At 40.1% G+C, this 26328-nt stretch overlaps 1 protein-coding gene across 5 annotated transcripts in view; it reads left to right on the top strand.

Moving 5' to 3' along the window:
* The window catches only part of nfia (nuclear factor I/A), a 109717-nt gene extending 97645 nt beyond the window's left edge, over positions 1-12072 (top strand). For all 5 annotated transcript variants that reach the window (XM_060879737.1, XM_060879730.1, XM_060879742.1 and 2 more), the window contains one exon: positions 7652-12072. In XM_060879737.1, the coding sequence (XP_060735720.1) occupies positions 7652-7666 (15 nt within the window). In that variant the 3' untranslated portion in view covers positions 7667-12072. The remainder of the gene's footprint in view (positions 1-7651) is intronic.
* The last annotated feature ends 14256 nt before the right edge of the window (positions 12073-26328 follow it).

Below are 26328 nucleotides of genomic sequence, written 5' to 3'. Positions count from 1 at the left end.
GCGCACGCACGTGTGTGGGTGCACTTGTGTGTGTGTGTGTGTATGCATGTGTGTGCATGGTGTGTGTGTGTGTTGCTCCTGGCCTGCTGTATTGACAGTGGCCTGTGCTGGTTGTGGTGTGTCCAGGCTTGCTGCAGCCCCTGTGTCGATTTATTGACTCCGTCAGAGAGTGTGAGACGCACTTCCCTAAGAAGAATGGAGGCAGGTGTTTGTCATAGCAGACAGTAGAGGAGGGAGGGGTATTATTGTGTATTGTTTAGATTTATTAATTTCCGCCATCCCTCTCTTTGCCTTTTCGTCTCTCTCATGTGGCAGGAATAAGGCTAAGCCTCTCTTTCACTCTGTGTGTCTCTACGTGCTAATTCACCCAGCTAATCCAACATTATTCATTACCAAAGCCTCTTCTGTGTGTTTGTGCATGTGTGTGTGTGTGTGTGTGTGTTCCCTTCTCACTTAATTCAAACAGAATCACATGTACGGGTCGCATGTTTTGACTTTGAGAAACTCTACAATGCTGATATCTCTGTAATGAAGAAAAATTAGAGACGTTTTTTTTTTCAGAGCTGAAAGTCCTAATGTCCGGTTTCTTTTAAACTTTGGGTCAAAGATCTAAATAAATTTGTCCATGTTTATGAAAGTAATCCCTTAAATTTGCTTAAAATGCTTAAAAAATATATTAACCCTGGAAAAAAGCTGGACTTATACAACATTGTGTAATATCTTAAATATGACTGCAATTACAAAACAATCTAAAATCTCCACTTATTACATTCATTAAACTGGTCTGTGATCATAAGAGGATTAGTTTTGTTGTTTTTTATGCTGAAAGGCTACAGATAGTTGGAGACCCTCTGCTTTATGTTCGCACATACCCACTCCTTTTATAACAGCAAACCAGACACAAAGCTGGTCTCAAGCCAGCTCTGAAAGACAGCACTATTTTTCCCCCAACAAATGATTATCTCACTGAGTGCCTCTTTGACATGATGATTGCACTGAAGTGTAAATATTAAAAGTGATTAGATGCTCTGTACATGGCAATAAATGAGCTTAGGCAACCATACTAAAGAAATTCTACTGACTCTTCTGCAGGGTTTGGTTACGCTGTATTATTCCACATGGGAAAAGCAGAGACAGAGGTTTTACCTGGTCATTATTTTCAGCTTTTTTTAGCTCATACTTCACAAACTGAGCAGTAGCTGCAACAAGGTGCCCTGGTGTTAAAGGGAAAAAGTTACCTCTGGCATCCAGAGCAGGTGGAAAGAGAGAAAGTGACTCGGACAGACGTGAGTGTTGAGAGTGTGACTGACTGTAAGCATTCTCCACAGACAGCCTGGGGAGACAGAAACAGACGGGTGGGGGAGATGAGAGAGAGAGACTGGGAGAGAGAGAGAGATGGAGAGAGACAGGGTGGAGAGAGGGTGGCAGTGCGACTGGCATTAGGCTTCAGAAAAACTGGCATGGGAGGTCAGAGTAGTGTGAGAACATACACACACACACACACACACCATACACAAGTACACTCACATCCCAACCTAGTTCAAGCAGACCCCCACTTTTGGCCCTACATCTTCTGTGCTCTTGTAATCCAACAAAGGCTTTCATGCACACACACACACACACTCTCTCTCTCTCTAAACATTGTCATAGTAACAGACACTTTTATAGACGAGCTGACTTTTTTACCCTTTTGTTTAGGAAGACACCACCAGCAGCCCTGTGTTTTGCATTTAGACAACTCAGCTGACTTCTTTTTCACACACATACGCAACCACACACAGTTGCACAGATTTAATCTGTGGTTAATCGCACAAAGTGTGTGGAGGGATTGCAGCATGACCCTGATGAAGATGCTGTGCTGATAAAACACAGTTTTTAATCAGAAATCACAGGGGGAATGGAGTGTGTGAGATGTAGAGTGGAGATAAGCACTACAGCGTGACTCAAACATCTCACTGACTCACTCACACACACACACACACACACACACAGAACAGACTCCAGGAGAAATACTCTTGATTTAATGTCCTTATTATAAATATGTTAGAATGCAAAAGACATAATGGCAGTAATAAACTTCTATACTGAGTGTCAGCTCTGTGTAGTTAAAGTGTTTTTTTTTTGTTGTTCCTGTGTGCAGAAATATAATGACTATATATACTGTACATAGGAAGAGCGAGAAAGTGAGAGAGAGAGAGAGAGAGAGAGCACTGAAAAGAGTTTATATTCTATAATGGAGTAATTTTAGTGTTTTTTTTACTCATGCTTTAAGTGAGTCGTTTAGCTGAAAGATGGCTCTATCGTTAAGTTGTAAGGCAGCCACTGCACACTCAGTTTAGCTTGCTCAGCATACACAGAGTTTCAGTGCACTTACTTCTGAGGCCAGAAGGGGGCATTACTTTATTCCATCCAAATTAATTACGTCAGATTAATATCAGCGCAGTGAGGCGAGTTACTCTCCACTCACACACTGAACACAGAAACAGGAAATACAGATCAGTAATCAGATCTAACACTGCCCTCCACCTTACACTGCTGAAGAATGAGGATGAAGGATGTGGATAAGATCGAGCCCCCGGGCCTGAGCCATTGTTTTCAATACTCTAATAGAGCACGGTGATGTCAATGAGGCCCCTGCTCCTGTCCCATTCAGAAGCGTAAATAAGTAATGCTGTAAATGTCCTCGGGGAAGGCGGTGTGGGGACGGGCGATTTCTCTGCCACTCTCCGCTCTCGACCTGGTTTGCATTACATGAGGCTGAATTCCTCCGAGATGACACTCATCTGAAGGCACTTTAGTGGGCTCGCTGAGTCAGCACTCCACTGAGCTGATGAGATTACTCCCGCCACTGGCAGCGAGTTACAGGAGCAGGCAAAGATCCCCTCTCTGTCACTCTCTCTCTCTCTCTCTTTCTCACTCACTCAATCTCCCTCTCATCCTCCTTCCATTTCTCATTCTCTCACTGCCTGCTTTACATTTTGTTGTCTGTTTCAGTCTGTGTACTTTTCTTTATATTCCTCTAATTCACTCCACCATTTAAAACTAAGCTTATAAATGTCTAATTAACAGATAGATGGATAGATAGATAGATAGATAGATAGATAGATAGATAGATAGATAGATAGATAGATAGATAGACATGTAAACAGATAGATAGATAGATAGATAGATAGATAGATAGATAGATAGATAGATAGATAGATAGATAGACATGTAAACAGATAGATAGATAGATAGATAGATAGATAGATAGATAGATAGATAGATAGATAGATAGATAGATAGATAAACAGATGGATGGATGGATGGATGGATGGATGGATGGATGGATGGATGGATGGATGTCCTCCCATCCCCCTCTCTTCCATTAAATCGGCTTTCACCTTGAAGGCTTTGCACTCTTAGTCAGGACACGTCTGTGGCTGAACACTACAGCTGCCTGTCCGTTACAACCAGTTCCAGTTGTAGAACAGACAGTCAGAACAATACACTGCTTGTTTGAACTATCATGGAAGTTCACCCCAGGCTAGCAGTGAAATTTTATGAACATATGCACACACACACACACACACACACACACACACACACACACACACACACACACACACACACACACACATATCAGCATAATGTTTTTTCTGTGTAGTGCCTCGGATGTTTCTTCCCACTGTTTAGTCAGGCAGGAGGAATCTAGAGAGGATGATGATGGTGATGATGATGATGATAATGATGATGATGATGATGATGATGATGATGATGATGATGATGATGATGATGATGAAGTCTCTTGTTTGTTTCCATCCTGCAAGTATGTAGGGAGGCCCTGACCCTTATGTAGCCTTCCACAGGGCATGGCACTCACCCAGTGCAAACATTCACACACTGCACAGGCACTGCCGCAAGAGACCGGGAGGTCGTCTTTGGCAGGGCAAAGAGTGTTTAAGAGAAAGCAGAGGATAAGAGAGGAAAGAAAAGAATAAGAGAATAGAGGAACAGTGGTTTCAGGCCCAGCAGTGTGGTTGTGGAGCAGAGGGTGGAAAAGGAGAAAGACTGTAATTATGAAACCACACAAAAGCTGCTCCTGCTTCTCTTAAGTTTGTGTGGAGAAACCAGTGAGCTGAGGAGCTCACTGTGGTTTGTATCCATTTCTTTCTCTCTCTTCTCTCTTTCTCTCTTATTTTCTCTCCCCCTAGTACATGGTGAAGATTCCATGCTACTGTAGACAGCATTGTCAACCATGTGGTCCAGCTTTGTGTTTATTCGCTTCTCTGTTATACTTTACGTCAGTGTTGTATTTGAGAGCAGAGTTCTTCACTGTGCTTCCTTCAGTGTATCAACAGTCTGTCTGACCTACACTAGATCACGTTTAGCACCTCTCCACGCAACAGTTGGGTAAAACATTGTGGACTATATTCAGACCGAGCAATGAGGTTTCAGAGGTGATGGTCTAGACACTATTAAAAAAACCTGTCTCTGATATTTCTACTTACAAAAATCTTTATTTACATTATCTGAATGGCTCACACAGACGAAAAAGCACTGCCTTCCCTGTGTAAATATTGACGTAACTTTACAGAGATGCCAAAAGAAGAGCTTTGGTATCACTTCGTTTAGTTTAAAGTATAGTAATGTATATAAAATTGATCAATTTTAACAGCTGCTCTAATGCTTTCATTATAAGCGAGTTATAAGCAAGTCAATATGTCTTCTATTCTTTTCGATCATGTGTTCATATGCTACAGTTGCATAAGATAAAGGGCAAGTGAAAAATAATAATTCCCCAAGAAGCCCCTTTGATAAACGTTTTCATGTTTTCCCAAAAACTCATGATAGTGTCATCATTTCCTGATGACTTGAATCAGGTGTATCGGAGTACACAAAGGAACCGGATCTGAGAGCCATAAACTTCTTGAAACTGGTCTCAGGTCAGCAACATAATGTATTACAGCAGCACACATGGAAGGCATCAAGTGAGCGTGGGATGTTGGAAAGAGAAGCAGGTAGGGGGGCAGTTTGTAGGGAAAGAGGGGGGATTGGGGTTGTGAGGCGTACCAGCACAGCATTCCTGTGGCTGTGATACACACCACACCACACACTGCACTGCACATGTGGCCATGAGATTCACTCTCCCTTCTGCTCCCACACACTCTCTCCTAATCACGGCAGTGTGCCTGAGTTGCTACCACAGAGAGAGAGAGAGAGAGAGAGAGAGAGAGAGAGAGAGAGAGAGAGAGAGAGAGAGGCACAGAGCATGTACTTGGATGCATGTAAAACCAATTAAGTTGTACAACCACGATGTAGCTCGCTCCACCACACTGCTCTTTGTGGGAATGTCTTTTAAAAGTTAAACGTTGGCACTTGGCAGTTTTTATGTTTTTCTCTGCGTTGACTTTGATCACGTTGCAATTGTTAGTCTTACAAAAAGACAGAGCAAATCTCATCATAATGAGACAGCATATTAACTTTACACCATTTGCATCTCTCTCTCTTTCTCTCTCTCTCTCTCTCTCTCTCTCTTTCTCTCCTGCACATCTGCTGACTAAATCCTACCTGTCAGCACAGCACACCACACTGTAACACTACCCCACTGAACGCACACTTACTGGAGATATATGGGAGACAACTTTGTTTTCTTATTCCAAACCCCTCCCCTCGTTCTCTTTTTCTCGATGCCTGCAAACACTCATCTCCAAAAAGTCTTCTCAGGACAAGAAAAAGAAGAAGGGAGGGTGGGAATAAGGGAGGGAGGGAGGGAATGGAAGAAAAGTTTGAAAGCAGACGTAGACAAAGACACAAGGAAGCTGCAGTGAGCCTGTGCGCAAAAGTCCCTAGTCAGCAAGTTCTATTGATTAAAAACTAACCTTCCAGTTTCTCCACTGCGCTCATGGCCAGCCGTAGAATTTAAACAAGTTACGAGTCTATGTGGTGCAAATGTGTGTGTTTATGCTAGGGAGGGTACTTACACCCTGACAGACCCATTAAAGACATTACAGCAGCAAATGTTAGCATTCCAAATGTTTTATAAAGTCTGCATTGTGTCATGCATGTGGTAAATGTATTCAGTACAAGAGTTAAAATTCCACTGTAATAATGACATAATGAGGAGGAAAAGAAGAAAGTGTATATTTAACATTTCTAACATGTTCTGAACATTCGAAAGCCACGCAAAGTCTGTTTAAATATGTAATACTCATTAATTCTCAATGCATGTAAAAAAATCTCAATTGAATCTCATTCAATAAATGTATCTCATCAATTAAGTTATATATAATCATTAATAAAATAGATATAAATCTATGAAAATGGCAACGAATACATTGCAATAAATAAATAAAGACTTTGAAGCATCAGGGTGGTTTGGGAAGGCTCAGGGAAATTTGTTTGCCTCAGCAATGTCAAACTGGCCAAAATGAGCTCTAATCTTTACTCTAATTGGCCACAAAGTTTAAGAGTCAAATTAATCCTGTTTCCTGATTGGTGTATACAGAATGATGGGGTGTAGAAAGAATAAAAGGGGGCATGAGAGAGCAAGAGAGAGTGTGAGAGAGAGAGAGAGAGAGAGAGAGAGAGAGAGAGAAGGGGGTTGGGGGGTGGGGTGAAGATTTCTGAATCAGCGTTATGTGTGAATTTGTTTTACCAGGACAGGGTAGATCAGAATGGAACAGAACAGTAATAAAGGGGAGGAAAAGAGTGGGGAAAGTGGAATTTAACGAAACAATAGAAAGACTAAGAAGTGTAAGAAGAGCTACAGAGTTGTTAATGATAGTCACGTATATGGGTGTCTGGTCGTCCTTGGCAACCAGACATGATGTAACACCAGAATGAACTTGAACTTGAAGGAAGAGGGGAGGGGACGAGAGATCGGAGAGAGGGAGCTTCAAGGAGTAGGAGGGGAGGGCACTTTGCTCACTCTCTGGAAACATGAACAATAGAGCAGGGCGATCAATAAGCCCATTTCACTGAGGGATTAGAGAGAGCAGAGAGCTGGACACTAAACTTCACTGGTGCTTGTGAAACAGGTTACTTCCTACAGAGGAGTCAGGCTGAAGTAGGTCTAGGCAGAAGGCAATTCCAAGGAAACAGGGAACAGAACTGGAAGTAACAGAGAGAAGAGAAGAGAAAGAGAAATGAACAGAAAGATTAAAAGAAAGGAGCGGAAATGAGGAAAGGAAATAAAGAGATGTGAAAAAAGAAGGGGTTAGAATCAGGGAGAAAGAGGAAAGGAGAGGGTTAAAGAGAAGAATAGAGAAGGAAAGGTGAAGTGAAGATGTGAGCTGAGACAGGTGAGCTGAAACACGCCTCCAGAGTCCAGTTTAAAGCCTTTTACTATTAAACACAATACATAAGAAGGCTATTATGGTCTGTGTAGGTTTTCAGAACTCATAATGCTATTAGGATCGATTAGGAATTTATTAGGATTGATTGGGAATTATTGAAGGGCACAAAAAAGAAACAAGATGTACTGTAAAAGGAAACAACAGGACAGTTAGTGACCCTCAGACCAGCACGTCAATGACACAAGACAATGCCAATGTTAGTGCAAGGCAACACTTTGTTGACTGTTATGTGATTAAATCTGCAAAAAACACTACTGAAAGTAAAGTAAATGCCTTTTGTATCTGACTGTTGCTGTTCTTTCTCCTGTGTGCAGTGGTACCTGGGCTAAGGACACCAGATTCAGACCGGCCTCTCCCGAGCTCAAATGCTTCTCCCTGCCTCCCCTGAGTGTGACCTTCTATGTGCCCATCGGTGTGACGCGCCAGGATCCGCCGACAGCCCTCAATGCCCACAGACCCAGCAGCATGGCTACAGCAGAACCCAAAACAAATCCAAACAAACCAACTCAACACGCTTACAACAAACATACTCAGTATCTGTATATCCCATATATATTCCTCCAGATGTATGGTTTCTATTCTTATATTCATATATAGTAACTGCCCACCACCTCTTTCTTCTTGAAAATGGAGAGATCTGATTTACTTGGACACTTGCATGAATTGTTTTTGTTCAGTCAGATAAGGAGAACATAATGTGACACAATCAAAGAGCTTCCTTTGGTCCGTGACTGTACCCAGTCTTACTGAGAGCCCAATATCTTTATCACTAATTCCTGAATTTGTCGCAGTTTCACATATTGGCTATGTGATTTGATCATCCCGGACTGGCGCTCCCCGTGCTCCTCTCCCCCGTGTTTGGCAGGATCTGGCAGTAGACCTAGAACCCTAGGTCTACTTGTGGACTTCTTATGAAGGTTTTACTTGGATCAGATATTCCACCAGCTAAAACCTCTCTCTTGACTCAGTAGTCTGCTCTGACCAGAACTGTTCATCCATATCTTCACCGCCGAGACCTTCAGCGCCATGCTCACGGCCCAACAGACTTCATGTGCCGGGAAATGGCAACTATGAGAAGAAATTCCCCTGGTTTGTGTCTCGGGGCAGGAAGTGAGAAGATGGTGATGTTTGATATGAGCTCTGAAGGCTGTAAAGTGAAGAATTAATACGGGAGATTTTTTAAAAAAAAGGAATTGTCTCCCAATTGTCTTGGAGATGCGTTCATATTTTGTTTTTGTGTTCTTGAGTCTTTTCAGTTGTTTCTAATACACCCCATGTAAAGTTCTGCTATTAGAGAGAATGGGCGGATAGAAAGGCTGAGCTTCCATTCATTAACATGACATAAGACAAGCATAATTGGAGGTAAATGGAATTTTGAATGGAGGAAAGTGCAATTTTGTTGGAAAGCTGTCAGATTGTTAAATATCTTTTGTAAGATAGATAATTGCAGCGATTGTTGAAAAGTATATATCTATATATATTTTTCTTTCTAGTCCATTCACACCTCTGGGACTCTAAAATATTGGGGTACAAAAAAAAAACAGATCAAATAGCCTAGTGAGAAATAGAGGGAGGTGTACGTGCTTTTTTTTTTTTCTTTTTCTTTTCTTTTTTTCATTCATCTTTGTAAATTTGTTCGTATCGTAAAACAAATATCCCTTTAAGGAAATGTAAACAATCAATTTGAAACATTTTGACAACATCATCCACTCATTGACGTTAGTTTGTTTCCAAAATGCTAATTAACTTATTTTAATGAAGCACATAATATAGGAGCAGTAGCTGATCTTAATTTCTCATCAGGCAAACTCCATTGCATGTAACATAAGAAAGATTTGATCATATCAACAGCTTCGGAAATGGTTGGTTATGAGAGCTCTCAGAATAGGAACACTCATCTGTGATCAGTTTCTGGATTTTTTTTTTTTTTGATCTACTGTATGGACAGATCCCAGCACTCTTAAACTCATAAACCATTTCTGTGTTCAGTATGGTCCTTATTCTTCTTCAGCTGAAAGCTCTCGTGCCTGTTCTGTCACCACAGACTGGTAGTCGACGCCGGGATGACACAAAAAAAAAAACAACTCCTGTAACTTTTATTAAAGTGTTATACAAAACGATGAAGAAAAAAAACAACAAATGTGAAGATCAGACAAAACACGAATGCAACCGCAGAGCGAAGCCTTTTTTTATTCATTTGCTTCGCATGCGATTTTAACCATTATTCTTTGTTTGAATTTTTTTAATTTAGTTTCCTACAGTACATATATAATAAATACACTTACACCTGACTCATCCACTGTTGATCAAATCTCAGAAAAGTAAGGAAAAAAAATAAAATAAATAAATAAAAAAAAATCTGCATGTTCTAGTGTTAGTGACAAATTTTTACATAGATTATGTAGAGTTAAAGTAGTGTGAATAAAGACACGATATTGTAATCCCAACTCCAGGCACTTGCCAAATTGAGTATTTTGTTTGGCCCCTTAAACTTAGGGTATTTTTAGTGCTGTCCTCACAATCAACCAGTCTTTGTGATTCTCCTTAGCTTCTCATCCTTTCTCTATATTTGTCCCTCTCTCCTTTGTCGCATTTAAAACAATCATTCTTTTTTTTTCTTGCAAGAGCAATTCATTTTCTCCTCTCGGATTGCTCGGAAAACAATTGTTCCTCATCGATGTGCCTTGAGTGATGTTTGAGTCCTGAGCTGATTCACGAGTTGCAGTGCTTTTTACTTCCCAGATCTTTTCCACCATGCTGCTGCTATGCAGGGAATCAGAGAGTGGAGCAGATAATAGGAACATGTGCTAATAATACAGTAAGAGGAGCAGTGTGTAAGCCCAGGCCTTGTGATACAACATCCTGTACAAGCTTAGCTCTTGTACTACAGCGTTAATCATACGGAGGCCCTCGTTAGTCGTATAGTCAGTAGGATAAATAAACATTTATTAGTGTAACTATTAGACTTTTGACACCCAGGCCCTAGGTAGTGTATTAATATTTATGGATGTTGCTGCAATTATTTCAAAATGGAGGCAACTTTTTTTTTTTTGTCTTCCTGTTTTTGTTCCCAGAACAGTAAAATAAGGAAAAAAGACATTAATGAATTAATTAACTAATATGCAATACTTGCTTGCACTCATTTAGATGTTTCTTTTTTTTTAAATATATATTAGTGTTGCACTTGACTGGCTGGTTGGCAGATTTGTCTTCATTAAAACTCCACACCAGTTGTGTTTAGGGATTCTACTTTCTTTGCGCTTGATTTAATGACCGTTCACGTATTAAGGTTCCACTTTCTTTACCTTTTTGGTCACAAGCAAGCCTTAAAACAAGGAAACTTTCTCTCCGGTACAACAATATTTAACACACAGTTACATCCATGCATTTAAGCATTTAAGAAATTACCCATAAACACCCATTTTATGTACATGTTGATCTTCCATAATAATGTTTTCTTGTTTATTCCATATATATCATTTAAGAAAAAAATATCGAGGAAAATTTTCCAAGTGTCTGATATGGCGTTTTAGTGGTTACACTTGTGTGTGGATTGTGTGTGCTTTCTTTTTTTTCTATTAATTTTTTTATTAGTGTGTCAGAATTTTTTTTATTGTTCTTGCCTACCCTTTAGTAATAAGTTGGGCATTATTTCCTTCATTATCTGCACTAAATATGAAAGAATATGACAGTTTTGATGATTAAAAAAAATCATAATAAATAAATAAATAAATAAAACTGCTTCCAGGGCTTAAAAGAGCAAAGGGAAAAAATTGATTGCACGAACATTTTTTTTGTTTGTTTTTGATTTCTGTCACAGAAACTTAGTTTAGTTGAAAGCAGCCTAGCATCTAATCAGCAGGATATCTGGCTGTGTGTGTAAAATAAAGACAAAATTGCACCCTTTATAAAGAAAGACAAAAAAGGAGAAAAAGATTATAAAAGCAATAGCTTGGGCAGTTTGTTTTGTTCTTGTGTTGTGTGTGTAATTTTAGTTTATTTTTTTTTTTGTGGGGGGTTTACAAACAGAGTTTTGGGGAGAAGAACAAATCTAATTGAAACGGAGAAGAGCGCTAGGACTAGGATGCCGCTGAGTATGGGAGTCTGTTGTTTGTATATTGTATAGTTTTATTAATTACACTGATTTTAAAGCTGCCCTATTTTATAATGCAGGACTTTTGTAACATTGATTAAATGAGGAAAAAATAGTGTTGTGAATTTTTGCATCGTTTGTAATAAGGCCACATCGATAGAACTGTTTCTTTTTTTTTTTTTTTCTTCATTTGTTTGTTTGTTTGTTTGTTTATTTGTTCTCTGGGGAACTGGATTTAAGTTGAAAACTTTCCTGTTTCCTGATTTATCATTGTTTTCTTTCGCTTTCCTTTTTGTATGTATTTAAAGCCGTTTTCGGTTTTCCTTCCTTTTTTTGATGGTATAGAGTATTTCCTATACTTGAAAAGTATAAGGTATTGAGGTGAAAGCCCCATTGTAAATGGATGTTACAAGTATGCTTGCTGTATGTTTTGAAGGTTCTTTGTTGCATCAGTGTTGAAGCTAAATTTAGGTAATTCTGAGGATGTTGGTAAGAAATGAGAGCGTTTTTATGCATTTTAAAATTAGTTTTAGGCAGAAGACAATGACATAGACAGCCAAAGGATGCCCCTATTATAAATGCATCTAGGCATCTTTTTGTGTTCACCATTCCATGCAGGAAAATAAACAGCTTGATATGCAACATGATTCTTTTTCTCTTCATCTCTTCATCTCTCTCTCTCTCTCTCTCTCTCTCTCTCTCTCTCTCTCTCTCTCTCTCTCTCTCTCTCTCTCTCTCTCAACCACCTCTGCTAACCGAGCATGGAGTCACAACACGCTGAGAAGCATTCTCTCCATGTCACTACACTGCTGCGGCTCTTCTTATTGGCTCAGCTACACACACACACACACACACACGCACACACACACTTGGGACTGAAATTATAAGGAATGAGACATTATATATTATATATATTATATCTGGCACCAGTTCTCAAGCAAAATTGACTTTTACTCACAGCCCAACCCATACAAACTTTTCAGCAAATACATACAGTCTGTTTACTCCTTTAAGAGTATTAATTATTTGTTTATCAAAGGTTATTACGCCTTCCTTTTTTTTTGTTCACTGCATGAATCTTTCATAATGAAGTGTAAAGCCTGAGCATCATACAGGCTATGACTTCCAGCTAATACTGTAGTTCTCATTACACACATTCCCCTGGGCTTTTAAGCGCATCATACATTTTAAAATCATGGGCTTTAAAATCATACAGCTTTGATTCGAATCTCTGTAGTGTCCAGAACCGTGTCTGTATGTTTGCTTGTTTTTTTTTTTTATTTTTAATAACTCACCATCCTCACCTCAGCACACCTCAACTGCATACCCACATACAGCGTTTCCATCAATGCTCCAGTTCATTCGGTTTCTCATTCCACAGACTGGATCAGATATAAAACAGATGTGTTCTTGTCGAGGTTACGGTTTTCTTCTAATAAGACTTTATTCCACTGTAAATGTTTCCACTTTCTAATCACAGCCACGGCCGACTCTTTATGTACCTGATTATTTTAATTATTTAAGACACTGATCTTGTAAGTAAAACAGCCCAGAGTCTGAGGTGAGCATTACGTTATATTAATATCAGGGTAGCATTTAGTCACAATACAAATTCAAATCCATCATCAATCTAGAAATCATGACTGATGACTGATAGTCTGCAGTCCCGACCTTATTTTGTGTCTCGGACGTTTTAAGGCATGGGAAAGTGCATGTGTGTGAAAACCTTTTCTACTGCTGGACAATCAGCACTGATTAACAAACTCTCTCATGCCATGTCCATTCACTTATCTCCATGAAGATATAATCTGTAAAAAAAAATAAAAATAAAAATTGAAAGCCCTTCAAAGATAGTTTAAGGAAAACCGTCTAACCTTTTTATACGGAACTATGAGTCTAAAATATAGACCTGTAAATGGAGCATCAGGCTGAGCAGTTAGCTTATCCGCATTCTCGACTAATCCCAGCGCTTTGTCAATCTCCCTACTAAAATTGTTGGTGCTACCTCAATCGATAAGACAGAAGATATCTCAAGACCATCACGAGCGATCCTGCTGATCCACCTAGCAGTCTTATCTGCATGAGAACTATGCACTCGTGAAATTAACAAAGTATTTATTTTCGTTTTACTTTTACCTTTGTGTCATGTTTTTTTTTTTTTTTTTTAATTTAGTTCAACTTCTGTTGAAATGTAATAATAATAAAAAAAAAACATAAAATGAACGCAAACCAGCATTTTAACTGATACATTTAAAATTGTAGTGCCTGTGAAAATCTGTATAATACTGCTCTTATTGATAAATACAGTTTCTAACCTTTTTTTTTTTTTTTTGTCTCTTAACACCGATAGCCTTTGCTGTGTTTCAGAGCCCTTGGACTATAACTGATATACAATATCCATGGACTATAATCTGCATGATCCTCTGTACTCACCTAGTGAAGCTCTTAATGAATATGACAAGAAGAAAAAAAAACTTTTTTAAAAATCATTTTCCTCAGTTTTTTTGTTGTTGTTCATATATGCTCAGTCTAGCGTATTATCACTTACTTTTACTCTATTTTCACTTTGTTTTTTTGTTTCATTTTGTGTCATTGCTCTTTCATACAGTATAGTACTCTCATATACAGTAGTATCGCCGTGGAAACCACACATACACATTTACACACACGCACACACACATACAGGCTGAAGGGAAGCTCCAGAGCGGTCTTCATTTGATGAAGCATCACGTCCTGGTGAGCACCTGTTGTTGAAAATGTTGCGTGCCAGCCTCAGTGGACTGGAGATCAATGTTGCTGCCTTATACAAGGTGTTCAGAGGCAAAAAGAACCATGCTGAAGAGTGTGTAGCTTGTGCAGTGTTAGTAAAAGTGAGCTCTGGTGGCTCTCAGGACTATTTATTGATGTCAAAACAAATGCAGTTCAAGGCAAATGTTAAGAGTCCAGACTACCAAAGTTCAGAACACCTCTTTGAAGGACAGGAACTTACTCTGTGTGCTTACTTTCTGTCCAAATTGGACAGTAACTCTGAGTAATCATAGCAGGATTTGTAGATAAGATTTTTTCACCAACAAGGTGCTGGTGTCTAATGGCAGGTTTGGTGCAGGAACAACAAATCGAGCAAAGTCATTTTCATAACCATAACTGAGATAATACACAGATTAGGCAGAGAGCCCAGAATATCGCAATAAGAACGAGTGATCTGAGAACAAAGTAAACACCTAACTGCAACGTGAACTTTATAATTTAAGCAAAAATCAGCTTATATCTTTCACTCCTTTCTTCACCTGTTGTCTATAATGATTTCTCTGATGCATATAGACACAACCCCTTGTTTTTAAAAAAACAAAAAAACAAACAGGTTTATTATTTTTACAACATTCATAAGCTAGTACGTTCCCTGATCTCTGGTTTCCAGGCCTGGCTGTGTGTTGCTGGAAAAGTGTTTGGTGCTGGAAATCCTGTAGCGATATGTGACAATTGGAACTGAATCCAGGAAATGAGCTTCTAGAGTGTGTGACTGATCATTAGCATGTAGTGTAAGTCTGGATCTCTGAGCCTGATCTTACGAAGACAATCCTGCTGGTCTCTGAACGAAGCCGAGTAGCAGAATGCTGTGTGATGCTACACCGCCATCCTCCAACCATCTCAACACATCCGTCATCTTCATCCTCACCCTCCCTATACGCATCGTTTGCCTTTTACTGAGTAATTAAAATTCAGTTAACGATTACAGTAGAAGAAATCAAAAACGAAACCTTGTGCCTCTATTACACTTGCTGAAGAGAAACGGTCATCTCAAGCACCCGGTGTTTGTTATGTCATGTTATGGGTTCCATCACTGTTTTGACTCCATTGTGGTTCTGTGTTAAATCTCTGGGAATGACTGCTCTCTCTTTTCTTTTGTCCTTGAGTCATATGTGTCGCTTAATGTGGAAGCGTGTTAGAGTGACTCTGACACACTTGATACATATGGCATCTGAGCTAATCTGAGTGTCTATGTAATGTCATCTTTATTTCTTACTTACTTTCTTTCTTTCTTTCTTTCTTTCTTTCTATCTTTCATTTTGTTCCTTGTCTTCGTTTTCTCTTTTTTCTATGCCCATTACTCTTGATGGCCACATTCATCCACTGATTTAATGGAAGCAAGATGTGCATTTCCTATGCAACAACATCAACTGAAAAAAAACAAAACAAAACAAAACAAAACAGAGAAATAAAGATCGCTAATGCTGATCCTCCGCGTCACCGTGTGTTCCTTCCATCGCACACGTTTAAACACTGTACATCCTCAAGACTGAGTTTATTCTACACCGATTCCACAAACCCGTGTCAGTGGCACAGACCTGCACTCGGATGGACTGATTTGAGTGCAGTGTGTTAAGAGTGCAGTGTGTCAGAGCCTTTAAGAGGTGTTTGGACTAATCCAGGCACTTTGTGGTCAGTTTGCTGAAGCCAGCTGTCTGGCTGATGATGAAAAGCTAAACTGTGCTGCCATCTTTCTTTCTTTTTTTCTTCTCATTCTTTTTTCTGTGAATTGTGTGTTTTGTTACCAAATATATCTGGATCACTTTTTGTTGTTGTTGGTGTTTTTTTCAGAAACAAAATTCTTCAACACATATTCGTAGAACTGTATATAATATTTTATTATCATAATCCACTGCTGAAAGGACATTAATAGGTGCAAGACACCCTTGACATGGATGTGTGATAAGAACCATGGAAACAGTCGAGGATTGTCTTACTGCCACAAGTTATAAATACAACACGTACAAGCCTTCATTATGTGATGTATATTGCGAAATAATCAGCTTCTGGGTTGGTCTTTAATGTCAGACTGCATCATGCTGACCACTTTCCCATAGCAGTGAGTGTTTTATTAATTTTATGCAATTTAAGAGCCAGTCGTGTATGTGTACTGTATGTGACTGTGTGGAAATGATCAGCTCTTCAGCTTACGTACATTTATATATAGGACATACAACTCTTTACTTTTCTGTGCAAATATGTATGTGTGAGAAACAGACATGAAGTGGATACCATATTGTTAAGATCTACATATTGTGTTTTGTGAGGTTTTATGTGTTAATTCACAGTGAGGAGAGAAATGATTGACAGCTGGTGCAGCTCTGCTTTAGCTACACTCAGCTCTCTGATTAAGCACACAACTGCTGACTGTCTGATCCCTCATCTCTCTCTCTCTCTCTCTCTCTCTCTCTCTCACACACACACACACACACTTACACATTGATGCTTTCCCTGAGAAGCGGTGTGACAGTGAACTTGGATTCCCTCAGGGGTGTAGCAGAGGAGGAGGATTGGGTTTCAGCACAAGAGACAATCCTGAAACGCAAGAGGCCCCGTGAATAATGCACAGGCAACACTGGACGTTGGGTTTTATGCCTTGGACACACTCCTTTCCTCCTCCCAAACTCACATCCACCTTCTCTCTCAGGGCCAAGAGTGTACAGGGTCACAACCTGCTGTGTGAAAACAGAAACTAGCTAGTGTGTCCAGGTGAGACTCCTACATACACACACACGCGCTCTCTCCAAATACGCTCCCTGATATAAAAACACACACACACTCATGTACTCATGACTCATGTAAAACCTTGCTTTATTCCTGAATGACCAGACCAAATGGTGCATGGTGTAAGAATTAAACAACAAAGTGGATGATTGGTCCAACTAACTGCTACCTTGAAAAATCAAATAATATATGGAATTGGGGGCATGGAAGCATTTATTATCACATATACATTACAGCACAGTGGAATTCTTTTCTTCACATATCCCAACTTAGTAAGTTGGAGTCAGAGCACAGGGGCAGCTATGATACAGTGCCCCTGGAGCAGGGAGGGTTAAGGGCCTTGCTCACGGGCCCAACAGTGGCAGCTTAGCAGTGCTGGAGCTTGTAAAACAATCCTTCAATCAACAACCCAGAGCCTTAACCACTTGAGCCACTAATGTAGTGTGTTGTTCACGAATGATTTGTTCATTTTGTGTTAACCGAGAATGCGCAACATCACATAAGATCAGTAAACAGAAAAGATTAGTTCACCTCTCGTCGTTCGTTCATCAAGTGACAGCACCATAGGCTAAGGCAATGCCGTCTGAGCTGGAAGCAGAAAAGATTAGTTCACCCCTCGGGTCTGAGTCGTTCGTTTTTTGTAACTTGACATGACGCTTTATTGGATACAGAAATTAGTTCATTCTAGACCGTTTTTACTGTTACGTGATGCATTATAGCTTTTTATTTCCTACAGACTATAAACGTGTGAATATCTGTCATTATGGTTCTTTTTAATAACACTGAATGTTTTAATAAAGAGTTGGTTAATGCTTTTATAATCAGGGAAAATCCTTTATTCTTTCTTTCTTTCTTTCTTTCTTACTTACTTACTTACTGTGTTTATTTATTTACTTACTTGTTTTTTTGTTTTGTATTATTAACAAATATAAACATCTGAATAAACGAATAGAAAATAAAAATGTATAAATTCATGCATAAATTTGAGTTTTTAATCTATACTGTATGCAGTTATTGAATAATAGAGTTTGCCTGTGTAACCTACACCTTTGTAACACAGCATATTTTGACAATGTACAGACTCTTCAATTGTTGTTTATTGTTTGTTTTTATATTTATAGTTTTATAGCAAAGGAAATAAGTATCCCAAAATGAATTTTAATAAAATAAATGAAAACATAGCTTAGTTTAGGATGTTACGTGACAAAATAACGAACAAATTCAACCCAAAAAATCCAGAGATGAGGTTATGAACTAACAGACCGCATAGCTTCAAGACACAGGTGAGCTTTTACTTATAATATGACCTTTGCTGCATTACAGTTCTTATTCAAAACGTCATCAATATGTGCGTTAGTAGATATGCTGAGAAATTAACATTTAACATTAACATTTTAATTACACTCTGCTGAAGCAAACGAAATGAACGAAATGACTCGAAAAAAGATTCCTTCATTTTGCTGAACGAGATTCAAAGAACCGAATCAGAATCAGAATCAGTATAATGATCCAAACCTGCCATCACTACCCCACTGCCCCTTAAACAGTTTGACCAGCATTCACCAATGTTTGACAACTTAGTTACCAGAAAATTAGAAGTCATGTGATTAGGTAGAAGCTGTTAGTTTAGACAAAACATAAAACTGAAGCTCTGAATGTTAAACACACACTGAGTTAGAATAGTGTCATGCTGTCAGCTTTTAGAATCGATTCTGTTTTGTCCTACATATTAAAAGAGCTCTTATGTAACTTTAATAACCTCATCATTCAGCTTCTCCACCCAATGTTTTTCTGCATTTTTCTTCTCCAAGTGCAACCTATAGTATTATAGTATTATATAAGTGATACATTTATAGTGGAGTGACTGTTTAACACCATCCACATCACCACATCATTTTTTCCCCGCTGGATTTTTCTAGACGTGTAAATCAGATCCAGAGTGAACATCTATAAGCGTTTGCATGAAAGTGTGTTATTGTGAGACTGGTCAAAGTGTTGATCAATGCTGACCCAGTGGACCAGTGAAACCTGTATGAGTTCACTCCAGTCAAGCTGCGATCAGCCATTTCGTGTGAGGTTTAATAATCCCAGATTCAGCTTTCGATCCCTAGAGTAATCACTAGAACGTCGGTAAGCCTCCTAATTGCGATAGAGCAACAAGCTCTCTTGAACCTCTGTGGCCTGTTCCCCGACGATTTGAACCAGATGTCACCTCCTAGGCTGGATGTTTTTTTAACAGATAGCTAGCAACAAAATATGCACAGACAAATGGAATTCCTCAAAGACGAGAAAGTGCAGTTAATGAAATTAGACTGTGCGTATGGGATTGTTTCAGGGAAAGGGAGTAGGGAATAGGTTGTTCTATAAACTGAATAAAGCTGATCAACAGTAACAAAAAAGTCTAGAGTTCACACATCAGGCCAGCAGATTTATTCTGTTTACAGCTTATATCCCTTTGTTTCAGCATGACACAAGGCCTCTAAAGCACTATTGAACTTCCTCTTTGGTGTCTAAGGCCCAAACGTATTAATTACTGCCTGCAAAAAAAAAGCAATTACACCTGTTCCTTTTGTGTGTCACACAAATAAAAGCTCCTGTCCAAGGTCCAGTCAGTATGACCAGGATTACCAGGGCTCAGTAATCAAAGGCTTCTCAGTTGGACAGAGCTGGCCTCTCAGTAGCACAGAACAGACCCACCAGGTGATAGCGAGACTATTACCATATTATCACCATAGGCACTGCTATTAGGCTGAAAATTACAGGCCAGAGTTTCAAAAAAGAGCGATATTCATGCAGAGATCGGTAAAACAGCTTGGAGCCCCTTTAACTTCCTCCTCTACTGTTATTCTGTCTTTAACCCTGCTCTTATCACTGGCATCTGTCTCTTACACTCTCCAGTTCACTCCAGCTATGTTTCTTAGTCTATTGTCTTGCTTTGTTTTGGCCCCATGCCTCCTGATCCTTTGCACTCATGAGCCGCCTGTTTCTCTTGTTTCTCATTTTTTGGCTTCTCTTTGGCTTTTGTCAATTCAGCTGAAAATTAAATGTGCTCTCTGGCATGACGTTGGGGAGGCAGCATGGCCAGGCACAAAAATAACAGTTTTCATGGAGTTCTCATCACCATGCCTCGATATATATCATATCAAAGTACTAACCAACATTTCCTCAGTTCCCTTTTTTAATTTTGTTCTCTAAACTTAATACTAATGGTCCAGCTTTGATTTTTACTCGTGTTGCTAACTGCTGATCAGATGTATGAGTCCATGCTTAGTTGGTGTATCATAGATTATTTGAGTAATACCTGTTACAGCAGCTTTGCTTTAAGGTGCAGCCCACTGAGATGATAAATGACTGGATGGGGGAGGACCACAGTGAATGCAGAGGTTACAAAAACCTAAAAGATTGAGTGTGAAGACCACGCCTGGCACCTTAACGACAATAACGGGGCAATTAGTGAATAGGATTATATCCCTGTGATCCACTGAGAAATTTGCATTCATCAAAGATCAAAGAACGTGGTTTTTGGCTACTCCTTTCACCAGGCCACAAGCTCCTCAGCGTGACGTCCACTGTGTTCTATAATGCGTGTCAAAAGAAAATCATCCCTTGATTGTGTTGCTGTATTGAAGGAAAATTACTACAGTCAGAACAGTTTCATTCTGAGGTGTATGCCTGTATCTTATTAAGAAAGCTGTGTGAGTGTTAGTGTGTAGTTTAGCTATTGGTCTTTTCTACGAATAGACGATTCACCTATGGTATAGTTTTAACTGTTAAAGTGTAGGATAGTGTTATATTATACATAGTGTTGCATCAAATTATTTAAATTGCTATGTAGAACTTTCCTGTTTGATTGTGTGGTTGTGTGTCAAGGAAAATGCAGGAAAAAACAAAAGTCACACTACAGTCACCATCATCTCTTGGTCTACTATAAATAAAAGCTTTTTCAAATTGTACGACTCAATGGATGTAATGGATCTTTAATCTGCCAGACATGGTGTGGTGAATGGAAAAAGTGGTAGGAAATTGGGAGTCCTAGAAGACTGAAGAAACACCATATAATAAACAAACAAAAAGGAGCTTAGAGAATGTTTCTTATCAATTTCAGAGTACATGACATTAAAAAAATTGCTCACATAAGACAACTTTTTACTCTTTGCAACTAACCTAAAATTCATATTTTTCCTACTATTGGAAATAGTGTAATAACCATTACGGCAGCATTGCGCCTAGGTCCAGTCTACCGAGGTAATAAATGAGTAGCCAGGAAGCGGACTACAGCTCTCTACGACCACAGCTCTGTTCAGCCACACTAAATGCAGAGGTCACAAAAAGACGGAGTGTGAAGACCACGCCTGGACCCATAACAAGTCGGTAATTAATGTGCGGAATTATATCCCTGTGATCAACTGAGAAATTAGCATTAATCAAAGGACTGGTCAGGCACAGAGATAGCCACTGGCTACGCCCTATCCAACCCTGAATGGCCACAAGTCACCAAGGGCACAAGCACAGCTTGATGTCCACTAATTGCCACCAGTGATCTTCGAGCCAGAGCAACAATCAATGGCATTTCCCAGTGCTTAATGATGTGGCACTGAGGAGAGGAGAGAATCTAAGCGCTGGCAGGTGTGTGTGTTTGAGAACATAGAGCTTGAAGCTGAGGGATAAAGCATGATCTCACTCAGCTCTCAGCAGGCTGGGTATGTGGCATATTATGCGGTTTGATGTTCCTGTGACCTCAGTGGAAGGTTTTTCAGTTTGAAGCGCTTGTGAGTGAGAGATGGTTGGCTGGAGTTGATGACGGATTATTGTTTTATTTCATATTCACTCCTGGCATGTGGTGGGCTCCATCTGTAAGCACTAAAATGGCCTCTTTTCCATGTCCTTAGTTAAACCTGTGGGGCTCCAGAGTAGAAGTGTAACAGTACAGAGCTTTTACACATTCAAGCGCCTTTTTGCTTCCCAGTAGCTGAATTGAACCTTCAGATACTTAACAAGTATCAAGATTTTATTTTTTTTTTAACATTGCACCATCTAGTATTAACGCTTTCTGTTCACTTCATTTTTTCACATAGCATGAAAGCATCCTGTCGTTTTACGTCATTTCCCACTGGAGGTGACTTTACATGTTTGCGTATGGTGTTGGTGATTAATAGATGGTCGGCTCACAGGCTTGCCGCAGCGGTGTGTGTGTTTAGGCACGGCTTTAAGAGACTGACCGAGCTGGCTGCTGACTCTGTTCTGTTTGGCTGCGGTTCCACTGTGGATGGATCAGTGCGGTGGGCCACACTCGAACACACCGCAACCTTATTGCAATGATCTCCTGAATAATCACCAAGCTGTTCTATCCTGATAGGAGTGGTCTCTTCCAGAATGACTGTGGGATGGTTATATGATAATGAAAACGTAAGTATAGCTCATATGCCCATTTAACCCTCACACTCATCAGATCGCTACCCAGTTAAATGTGTATGAGAGGTTTTGGAGTGATGTTTAGAGGTTTAGACAGAGTTCTCTATGACCATAATCTAAACAACAACCGAGGAAATATCTTTTGGAGGAACAAATTGAAGCTGTTCTGGTAGCTTGTGTTAGCCCAATAATTTGCTAAAATCCCGGGTGTATAGAATTTATCCCTATTCATTGGTCCATCAAGTATTGGTCTTACACGTCACCTTTTCAGAGAGAAACTACAGGACATACCCTGTAGGTCTTGTGTCAGCAGTGTCCTGTCTCTGGAGCACTGTGGTCCCTGATCTCGGCAGAGATGGAGGACACCTGTCAGGTGTGTGTGTGTGCGCGCGTGTGTGTGTGTTTATGTGTATGTTCCTCTGGTTAGGCTCTATTAACTCTCCCTGTGGATTTAGCTCTAATCCCTCCCCTATGACAGCATGGACAGTGCCTGAAGGTAAGGTACACAGCCCCCACAGCGGGTACCGGTATTTGAGTTGGAGCTCTACTTACTAAAAGAGGATCTACACACTCTACAGGTACACTGTGCCTGACAAAAGAGAAGCACCTAACTTCTTCCACTCAATCATGTGTGTAGTCCATATTCTTACCCTGTTTGCTTTGCCCTGTTAATTTGCTTTGCCCTGTTAATTTGCTTTGCCCTGTTAATGACCTCTGCTGAGGTCATCGGGTCATTGCACACTTATTCTACACTAAGCTTTAGAGGGATGTGCAAGCATTTAATGCATGTGTTTTGGAAATTGGTGTCTGTGTGTGCTGTTTTTACACCTTTCATTCTCTCTCGCTCCTTTTTATTTTGCAATAAAGGGGATTCTCTTATTGTGCGTCCTTAATCGTTAGGGTGTAGGGTGTTGTTATACGAGGTGTGCCATATTATTTAACTTGTCCTCCTCCTGCATAGCGCTCTATAAATCTTTCCTCTGTGACATGTGGTGAGGTGGCTGGAACAAAGCGGGAGAGAGGCCAAGAGTCTACTCACAGACTACAGAAACACCGCCCCCTATAGGGGGAATAAGGGTTCCTTCTCCAACAGAAGTGGGATACTGCACACAGCACATGATGAAGTGGTCGTAGAAAGACAGAAGCTACTTTTAGCATTTCAGATGTATGTTTTCCATGTTTATTTATGTGTGATATTTTGTGATTAAGATTCTATTGTAGTATAATTCAGTGTGGTCCAGATTTTTAGGCATGTGGGGCCAGTTGTCTATGGGACGAGAGCTTAAATTAGATTAATTAGAGGTGGGATCACCTCATTTGTATTTATAATCTGAAACAATAACCTGAAATCATGAGCATAATCTGAACAGGACAAATAAAATCCATGAAATTGTTCTTTAAAACTGGTTTCTCTCACTGTATCATTATCAGTGTTAGCAGTGAGCTTGTGAACTCTAACCACTCACCGATCTTTCCAACTGCTAGTGCTTTGTTTTGTTTTGTTTTTTACTTTAGGTGCTTTTCTTTATCCTGGGACTTGATCTTGCTGATGCCAAGCTTCAAACGCACAACATTAATATAGCAGATTAGATGGTTATTGTTCTTTTCGGATGATTTGGCTGGGAGAAGGATTCAGTGAGGTGGTAATGTGGGCTACTCTGTGTTGAGAGGTTATGCTTTGCGCTGTATATGTGTGGGTGTTGTGGAGCAGGTGCTGTTCGTTTCATGCAGTCTGCCTTGTTTTATGTTTTAAGTAGATTGGTAAATGTGATTGGAAGACGCTGGCATAAACACACAAATATCACATATCAGCTCGGCAGCCTTCACACACATGCATAATTTGTCATTGTGGAGGCAGTGAGTGTGCTGCACATGGCATGCCAGGCGTCATCAGAGGAATGGAGTGCCAGCTGAGCCAGGTGCACCAGAGCCCATGGGTGAATACTGGCTGAGGCTTATCAGGTACCATGCCAGCATCCAGAGTGAAAAGGTGAAAATGAAAAAAAAAAAAGGGATTAAAATGAAAAAAGGGGGGTTGGGTTAGGACTCTGGCATTTCTATGTATTTATTTCTCGATCACCATTTTGTGAAGTTTGTCACTTGATTGTTAATTCCACTTGACCCTTAGTTCTGAATGAGACAACTGCAATTTCATGGGTTTCTGTCACTCACACAAGAGCGAGCAGAAGAGCTAAGTGTCTGTCTGTATGTGTGTGTGTGTGGGTGGGTGTGGGTGTGGGTGTGGGGGTGCTGCTCCTGTGAGTAAGAATCTACAGCTTTAGTCATTCCAAAGGTTTTAGGGATGACCGGAGGAGTAGTCAGCCCATGGCTGTAAAATATTAATCCTTGTAAAGCAGATTTTGCTGAATAGCAGCTTTAGAAAATGTGATTTGGAATGGAGACTCAAGAGTAACAAAGCAGGACTGCTTGTGTATGTGTGTAGGAGATTGTATAAATTACACAAGTGGACTTTTGGGTTCTAACAAGAATGAGCATTCCCTTGTCTCCTTTGGTGTGAGTGGATCATTTTTATATCTCAAAATTTTTTAAAATATTTGCTGAAATTCCACTCAGATTTCAGGTATTTTATTCTGCACTAGACCATATTTTTTGAAGGCATAGCTTTGTAATGAACACGGATGGAGGGCTTTGTTTGGATTCTGAGCTTCAAAACAGCTCACTTCCCCTAGCTTCCACCAAAATCACTGCCCATACCTTTAAATTACCACAGCCTTGAACTTGTACCCTCTGGACAGGCCATGTGATGTAAGATAGAGAGAGAGAGAGAGAGAGAGAGAGAGAGAGAGAGAGAGAGAGAGAGAGAGAGAGAACACAAGCATAAAGAGGACAGCACACATACCTCCAACGCAGGAAGTGATTTATCATAACATGGTGGGGAGATATTGGCTCCATACTGAACCAATTAAGAACCTGGGTCTGTTTCATCATACTTCATAACCTGGGCCGAGGGGCTTCGGAGCGTGCTACAGTGCCGTAATTGAATTTTGATTAAACACACATGGCGTGTGACCCTGCATGGTTACAGTGAAAGCTTGGCCCTGCATCGTGCTGGTTTTCTCCTCGCCAACAACTTGCCAAAAAACAGGATGGAGGGAGGGAGAAGGAAAAGAAGGAAGCAAGAAAAAAAAGGATGGAGAGAGAGGCATGCAGAAGAAACTAACATAAAATCAGAGACAGCTGGAGAACAAAGATTTCTCTGTGTTTCACTTTTGCTCCTTCAGGTGTGTTCCCCTCAGCCCTTCCTCTAGGCTCTGCAGAGACTGGGAGATCTGCAGGTGATGAGTGACGCATTTCTGCTGAGTCATAGGTCGCAGTGGGAGAAGCGCCGCATGTGAGGGACCCCAGACACACACACACACACGTACACCACAGCCAGGCAGATAAGCTTACACAGCCATCTCTCAGACTGAAGGTCACACACACTCAGTAAACACTGAGATTGATAGCCTGCTCTGTGAAGGAGTGTGACCTGTGTATCACTCCATACTAGAAAGTCCTCAGACACAAAGTGTTTTGGCACTCTTATGTGTCTTAGATATAGACATACATCTCAATAATAATTTATACGATAAAGAGAAATACGTTCTTCTAACTCTGGTGTGTGGCTCAGACGAATTGTATTGCAACAGTTGTTTCTCACAGCTTGGCAGTGCATCAACCAGAAGAGCTAACACACAAGACATACAACTCCCCAGCGTAGGGTAGATCTGCTCCAGAGAAAGGATATGACCTACAAAGTAAGGAAGAGGATGAGAAGGAAGTGGAGAAGAGTTCCACTCTCTCACTCCACACCCAAACATCAGCGCAGAGACACAGCTGGCCCGGGTGACCTCACACACTACATCTGATTTAGCCCCACATCGGTACAACAATTTCCTGTTATTACTCCTTCATCACGAGTGTCTATTTCTCCATGTGTTTCTCTATCTGCAT

Source organism: Tachysurus vachellii, chromosome 1 (genome assembly GCF_030014155.1).
Source record: "Tachysurus vachellii isolate PV-2020 chromosome 1, HZAU_Pvac_v1, whole genome shotgun sequence".
NCBI classification, from domain to species: Eukaryota; Metazoa; Chordata; class Actinopteri; order Siluriformes; family Bagridae; genus Tachysurus; species Tachysurus vachellii.
This window is presented reverse-complemented; position numbering and strand designations above follow the sequence as displayed.